This window comes from Sebastes fasciatus, chromosome 20 (assembly GCF_043250625.1).
Source record: "Sebastes fasciatus isolate fSebFas1 chromosome 20, fSebFas1.pri, whole genome shotgun sequence".
NCBI classification, from domain to species: Eukaryota; Metazoa; Chordata; class Actinopteri; order Perciformes; family Sebastidae; genus Sebastes; species Sebastes fasciatus.
The window spans coordinates 9297501-9305000 of NC_133814.1; the positions used below are offsets into that span (position 1 = coordinate 9297501).

The 7500-nt window shown below is 45.1% G+C and overlaps 1 protein-coding gene and 1 long non-coding RNA gene across 4 annotated transcripts in view; one reads left to right on the top strand and one right to left on the bottom strand.

Moving 5' to 3' along the window:
* Positions 1-7500, bottom strand: part of LOC141758653 (uncharacterized) — a 209563-nt gene that overhangs the window by 172471 nt on the left and 29592 nt on the right. The gene's annotated exons all lie outside the window — the stretch shown is intronic.
* Positions 1-7500, top strand: part of jmjd1cb (jumonji domain containing 1Cb) — a 125566-nt gene that overhangs the window by 117940 nt on the left and 126 nt on the right. For all 3 annotated transcript variants that reach the window (XM_074620255.1, XM_074620256.1, XM_074620257.1), the window contains 13 exons: positions 276-365; positions 523-647; positions 750-984; positions 1129-1346; positions 2026-2376; positions 2473-2641; positions 2751-2841; positions 3020-3150; positions 3365-3487; positions 3822-3961; positions 4062-4229; positions 5042-5173; positions 6438-7500. The exon at positions 6438-7500 is cut by the window's right edge and continues 126 nt beyond it. In XM_074620255.1, coding sequence (XP_074476356.1) covers positions 276-365; positions 523-647; positions 750-984; positions 1129-1346; positions 2026-2376; positions 2473-2641; positions 2751-2841; positions 3020-3150; positions 3365-3487; positions 3822-3961; positions 4062-4229; positions 5042-5173; positions 6438-6530 — 2066 coding nt within the window. In that variant the 3' untranslated portion in view covers positions 6531-7500. The remainder of the gene's footprint in view (positions 1-275; positions 366-522; positions 648-749; positions 985-1128; positions 1347-2025; positions 2377-2472; positions 2642-2750; positions 2842-3019; positions 3151-3364; positions 3488-3821; positions 3962-4061; positions 4230-5041; positions 5174-6437) is intronic.

The window sequence follows — 7500 nt, forward strand, 5'->3', positions numbered from 1 at the left end:
ACTACTGTTGAACTATTGATCCAAAGTTCTTTTACTGACAATGTGGATTTACAGAAACCAGACTATTACAGTGCAAATAAAACAATTTCCCCAAGAAACCTGGTTTCTTATGTGCATGTATATGTGTGTGTCTGCAAACTCCCTCTGTTCATCTGAATTTAAGTAAGAGAATACATCCCTGGAATCATGTATACAGACAGTGAAGAACTAAACAGCATTGACATAGAACTGCTCAGTGTGCAGCAGCTGACTTGTGTCTCTCTCTGTGTGATCAGATAAAGAACTATACGGCTGGTTGAAATGTGTGAAAGGCCAACCCCACGACCACAAACACCTGATGCCAACACAGATCATACCTGGCACAGGTACAGTACCCACTACGTGTCTCTTCATCTTCCCTTTTACGCCATTTTTTGGCTTCTAGTAGTCACTTCCCGACTGACTGGATCATGTTCCGTTTCAATAAAGGTTTTGTTTTTCCTGAAATGTTTAAAATTGTGCTGCGTCTGTTTGATGTTTCAGTGCTGACAGAGTTGGTGACGTCCATGCACTCTCTGAGAGAGAAACACAACATCAAATCCCACTGTCCCTGCACCAACAAGCAGAACCTCCTCACCAAACTACCAGCCACCAACGGAGTCTCACAGGTACTACTGACTACTGACTGATGGGTATCCTTCAGATTTTAACGGTTGTTTGGAATTTCGGTAAAACTTACTTTCTTTTTCTTCTTCTTCTTTCTCCGCCAGGTTCTGCAGAACGTCCTGAATCACAGTAACAAACTGTCTCTGGTGAAGGCTGAGCTGGGCTCTCAGCAGAACTCTGACCAAGGAGGAACCAAGGTGGAGACTAACGGAGGAGGTGGTGGAGGAAGCAGTCCAGGCAGCGACGCAGGAAGCGTTCCCGTCACCCCGCCCGAGTCCCAGTCACCGCTGCACTTCCTGGCTGACCTGGCGGAGCAGAAATCCAGGGAGGAAAAGAAAGGTAAGTTGTAGTCAGTACAGTTGAATCATCCTTTAGGATTTCTTCTAGATTACCTGGTTCCCTCATAAGTCATTTTGTATATTTCACCTCCAGATAATAATGTTGTTAATAACTTCTTCCTCCCTCCTCCTCTTCCTCTAACAGAGAACAAGTCAGTGCTGCTGGGTAAATCAGTGAAGGAAGTCAAGGTTGGGGACAGCCTGGAGGTGCTGCAGCAGTGTAAAACCACCTCGCTGGTGGTTAACAGTACGGAGCAGGGCTCCACGCTCCGAGATCTGCTCACCACCACAGCAGGGAAGCTGAAGCTGGGCTCTACTGACGCAGGAATTGCTTTTGCACCAGTCTACTCTACTGCGTCACAGGTACAGTACACACATCCACACGTTTCTGATGGAAGTGAATTGAAGTAGACAGCTTTACTACCCCACCTGAGTATGTTGCAAATCAAATATGTGGAATATATACACATAGAATATGATCCTGTTTTCCATCAACACTTATTCATTCTACAAAGGCAGCAACACAATTACATCTGTTGTATCACCCAGTCTTGTCAATACATTAATGTTTAAAACTAGGGCTGTCAAAGTTAATGCGATAATAACGCGTTAACGCAAATTCCTTTTAACGGCAGTAATTTCTTTAACGCATTAATTAACCCACGAGTCTCCCCTTTACAGACATGCCCACTTTATGATAATCACATGCAGTTTGGGGCAAGTCATAGTCAAGTCAGCACACTGACACACTGACAGCTGTTGTTGCCTGTTGGGCTGCAGTTTGCCATGCTATGATTTAAGCATATCTTTTTATCCTAAATGCAGTACCTGTGAGGGTTTCTGGACAATATCTGTCATTGTTTTGTGTTGTTAATTGATTTCTAATAATAAATATAGACATACATTTGCATAAAGCAGCATATTTGTCCACTCCCATGTTGATAAGAGTATTAAATACTTGATAAATCTCCCTTTAAGGTACATTTTGAACAGATATAATATTGAAATATTGCTGTTCTTCTTCCTTCCTCTCTATCCATAGACAAAAGGTGGGAGGAGCATGCCCAATATCCTTGATGACATCATTGCTTCAGTAGTTGAGAATAAAATCCCTGCCAGCCGCCAGAGCATCACCTCCAAACTGTCAATCAAGCAAGAGCCTGTCATCCCTGTCAACAACAACAACAACAACCCCGTCCCTGCTATTACTGAGGATGTCAAACCAGACAGGAAGAAGTCAGCGCACGTTATTGCAGCAGTGCCAGAAGAATACACCAATCAGTACCCAGATATCCCCCACTGCTGGTTAAACAACAGACGGTTACTGTGGCTCAAAGATCACCGCAACCAGAACAACTGGAAGCTGTTCAGAGAGTGCTGGAAACAAGGACAGGTACACATCAGTCCTACTAACAGTAGCAGCAGCAGTAGTCATAGTAACAGTGCTAGTGATAATGACAGTCATATGAATCGTTCTGTGTTTGTCCAGCCCGTGTTGGTGTCAGGGATCCATAAGCGACTGAACGGCGGCCTGTGGAAAGCGGACTCCTTCAACCAGGAGTTTGCAGACCATCAGGGAGACCTCCTCAACTGTAAAGACCAGGTGGTGTCCAACTCTGGGATCAAGGAGTTCTGGGATGGATTTGAGGACATCACCAGTGAGTTCATCTCCACTTGGTTTCACTGTTTGTTTCATTAGATAGCTGTGAGATGATGTCACCTCGAACCAGAAATCAGTGACTAACTGAAATCTTCTTACTTGTCCAGAGCGGCCCAAGTCCAAGGATGGAGAACCTATGGTCTACAGACTGAAGGACTGGCCGTCTGGAGAGGAGTTCATGGCCCTCATGCCCTCAAGGTACGCATTTGGTGGCATATAGTGGTGTGGTTGCTGATTGCAACCAAACAAACATAAATGCAAACTTTGCTAAAAATGCTGCTGATAATAAAGCACTACATGAGCAGCAGTGTTAAGATGCATACAAATGCAAAAGATGCAGGAGTGATTGTGGAGGTGTTTTTTTTTTTTTTTGCAGATATGATGACTTAATGAAGAACCTGCCCCTGCCAGAGTACTCTGATCCAGAGGGCAACCTCAACCTGGCCTCCCACCTGCCATCTTTCTTCGTCAGGCCAGACCTGGGGCCCAGACTATGCTGCGCCTACGGTACGAAGGAAATCAACGATTTAACTAAAAAATATGAGCGAGGAAATTAGCATGTTTACCAAGTTGTAAATAGCTCTGCCCTAGAGTTGACAAACATCTGGATACTGGGTTTGACATATTAATAATTGTTCTCCTCATGCTTTCGTCTGTATATTTCCATTTAAAATGCTCCGCAGATAGAATCCTTATGAATCATTCGTTTGTCTCCCTGTAGGTGTAGCTGCGTCTCAGGACCAGGACTTTGGGACCGCCAACCTCCACGTGGAAGTGTCAGACGTGGTCTCCGTTCTGGTCTACGTAGGAGTAGCTAAAGGCAACGGAGTCCTGTCCAAAACTGGTAAGGCTTGCTACTAGAGTCAGTTACATGATCAGCTTAAAGACTGGCTGGACTAACGTGACGGTATTCTCAGTTACTGTGTACAGGAGGGAAAGGATCAAAACAAAACAATGAGGACATAGTTAGGAATGAATCAAAGAGTCGGAGCTCATCCACCCTCTTAATCTAAATTGGAGTAGCCAAAGGCAGTAGGGTCTATCCACTGTCGTTAGGAACATAGAGAGGAGGCTTAGTATGTACCTGAATATTAAAGGTGGACACTGACCTTTTTTATTTTCACAATAATTCAATGCAGCCTTAGAAACACTGTGTTTGTGTGTGTGCGTGTGCGTAGGAGTGTTGAAGCGTCTGGAAGAGGAGGATCTAGACGAGGGGGTTCGAAGGAGGCTCAAAGACTCCAGCGAGACACCGGGGGCTCTGTGGCACATCTACCTCAACAAAGACATGGACAAAGTCCGAGAGTTCCTGCACAAGGTCAGCACTCTGATAAAGATACTGATACATCTGCAACAAACGTAGTGAACTTCCCCTCTCTAACACCCCCTCTCTTCTTCCACCACCTCGGCTCTGTCAGGAGCAGGGATTGGAAGTGTCGCTGGACCAGGATCCGATCAGAGAGCAGGGCTTGTACCTGAGCAGGAAGCAGCGTCAGCGGCTGCTGGATGAACAGGAAGTCCAGGGCTGGACTGTAGTTCAGTTCCTGGGAGACTCTGTACTTATACCAGCAGGGGCCATGCACCAGGTATATAGAATATTCACACGCACACACACACACACACACACACAGATCACCTCATTAGTAAGATAATGAAATTTAGTTTTTACTGAGATGTGACATATACTGGGTTGTGTTGAAGGACATTTCAGGTGCATTCTGGCGGCAACCTCAGGGTCTGAGAAGTGAAGCCAATGTCTTAAACTTGCATTCTTTCTAATAGCCAGCAGGGGGCGACTCCTCTGGTTGCAAAAAGAAGTCTGATTGTATAGAAGTCTATGAGAAAATGAGCCTACTTCTCACTTGGTTTATTACCTCAGTAAACATTGTAAACATGAGTTTATGGTCTCAATCGCTAGTTTCAAGTCTTCTTCAATACAGCATGATGTTCATTTAGTAAACTATGGTCCCATTTAGAGTCAAATAGACCATAAAGCAGGGGATGCTTTACGGCGTGGTCACAGTTTGTTTTCAGTTCATCAAAGTTAATTGGAACATTTTGGTCGCCTAAATATGTCTTATTCAGCGTTCGGTTTTACTTAGCTCCACCCTCTCGTGTCACTTCTGGTTGCAAAAAAACCCCCAAATGGTGACAGACAAAAACCGAGATGGCGACGGTGGCATTGGTCGAGGACAGCCCTAGAATTGACGCGTCATGCATCTTTACAGCCTTTTTTTTTTTTTTTACATAATTTAAAAGCACGTGCTTGCACCATCAGATTTCAGAAATCAATCATACCTAAACAAAGACGACATGACCCGTTGATTGTGTCCACTGTCTATGTGAGTTCAGGGCTCAGTAAAGTGTCCTCACATGCTGTCTCCGTCCTGTCCGTCAGGTCCAGAACCTCCACAGCTGTGTCCAGGTCATCAATGACTTTGTGTCTCCCGAGCACGTGGCCAACTCCTTCCACCTGACCCAGGAGCTCCGGCCCAATAAAGAGGAGGTCAACTACGAGGATAAACTACAGGTGATGGACCGCAGCTCAATCAACTGTCATTAAACACAACATTGTTAAAAACCCTCGTCTGTAGTAGGATGAAGAAGCTTTTTATTAGATTATATTAGGGCTGTCAAAGTTAACGCGATCATAAAGCGTAATTTAGCATATTTTTTATGCTAAATGCAGTACCTGTGAGGGTTTCTGGACATTATTTGTCATTGTTTTGTGTTGTTAATTGATTTCCAATAATAAATATATACATACATTTGCATAAAGCAGCAAATTTGTCCACTCCCATGTTGATAAGAGGATTAAATACTTGACAAATCTCCCTTGAAGGTACATTTTGAACAGATAACAAATGTGATTAATGGCGATTAAATATTGACATTATTAGTGTTATTTTGGCTGTGCAGCCGTGTAATTGGCTGTTCATCTTAAGGCAACATCTGTCACTGATTCAGAGTCATCCTCTCTCGCCCAGCCTCTCTCCTTCCTCTTGTCTGCGCTGTAGTATGTGTGTGTCAGTGTGTGTCGGTGTAAAACAAAGACAGACAGAATAGCAGAGTGAGTCATCATCAGTGATGTTTTCTGGACATCGAGTCCCTCTGCTCTGAACACACACAGGATTGTAAATGAGGTGTGAGTCACCCTCCATCTACCGCCTGTCTGTCTGTCTGTCTGTCTGTCTGTCTGTCTGTCTGTCTGTCTGTCTGTCTGTCTGTCTGTCTGTCTTTATGTATGTCTGTCTGTCTGTCTGTCTGTCTGTCTGTCTGTCTGTCTGTCTTTATGTATGTATGTCTGTCTGTCTGTGTCTGTCTGTCTGTCTGTCTGTCTGTCTGTCTGTCTGTCTGTCTGCACTGCTTCTACTCTTCTAGACATGATGAGCAGCTGATCAGTGGAGGTTCATCCTGTTGAGGAACCACAGTACAAATAGAGAAGCGTGTTCATTTTTCAAGATGCAGCTTCTTATATTGTAGACTGTTGAAGTCAAATTTTTTAAAACACTTTTTAAATAAAAAGGGGAGTTCAGTTCTCTCTTTAAAGAAGAATTTGAAAGTGTAAATGACAGTTGTCAGGTCATGAAAACCAATGATCTGTTGATCTTTACCAGTCAAGACTCCATACAGTCCAACAATGGCATGTTTAAATCGAAAATCGAACCGTGGATTTGGAGAATCGTGACACCCTTAGTGATGAAACGGTTGTGGAATAAACCCTTTCTCCTCCTCCTCCTCCTCCTCCTCTTCCTCCTCCTCCTCCTCCTCCTTCTCCTCCTCCTCCTCCTCAGGTGAAGAACATCCTGTACCACTGTGTGAAGGAGGCGGTGAGCTCCCTGAAGAAGGGCGGCTCCGAGGAAGACAACGAGGAAGAGAACTCATGACACCCCCTGAGCCTCCGCTGCCTCACCTTCCAGAGAGGGACGCGACTCCCATCAGCACCTCGCTCTCCCCACACCAACAACCACCACCACCACCACCACCACCACCTCCTCCTCGCGTCAGGAGGACAACCGCGTCACGTTGACCACTGCAAGAGGTGGTCGGGGTCAGAGCTGGTCATGTGACCCACGGGGGGACCTCGTGGTGGGACCTGCATCACACATCCAGGTTCGCCATCATCACCCCCAAAAAACCTTCAGTGCCAAGAGGAGACAAACACAAGAGCAGAGGAGAGACCGCTGGACCGACAGGGATTAAACCTCAACTAGCACCTCCTTGTGGTTCAGAGACTCCGAACACAGAAGACGGCACGACGCTGGAGTGAAACAAGCCTCCACTGAAATCAAACTCTTTAGTGTGACTGATGGTGTTTCCATGGAGACGGTCCTGTAAGAAACAGTCGCCTGGTTGGACGGCAGCAGCAGCAGTGCTGATGGAGACACTGAGCCCCACCCGCTGCTCTCTCACTCTAATCTTGCGTGGATTATAAAGGCCCCGGAGGTTTAATCCCTGTCTGTAGCAGCAGCCAACACGACGTCTCGGACAGAAGATTTCGCTGATTAGGACAGCATCACCAGCAGCAAAGCAGCATCAGGACCCAAACTGTCATCTCTGCTGTTTTAAAAAAAGAAAAAAAAAAAAAAAAAAAGAAGAAGATACGAGGGAGGGAAAAATGCAAAATCTCAGATGTTCCAGTCAGCCGGCAGCGAGTCGTGCTGCTCCCTCGTTTTTGTTGTTCCGTCTGTAATCTGTCTGTCCTCGTCCTTTTTTTTTTTCTAGTTCCGTCTGTTGCTGTTTTCGTTCTTACATTTTCTTTTTCATACGAACATGTGTTTTATTTTCCTCTGTGAAGATGTATTTATTTTATAGCTGTATGATACGCGATGTTATTGAGACAAAAAAAGCATTAAT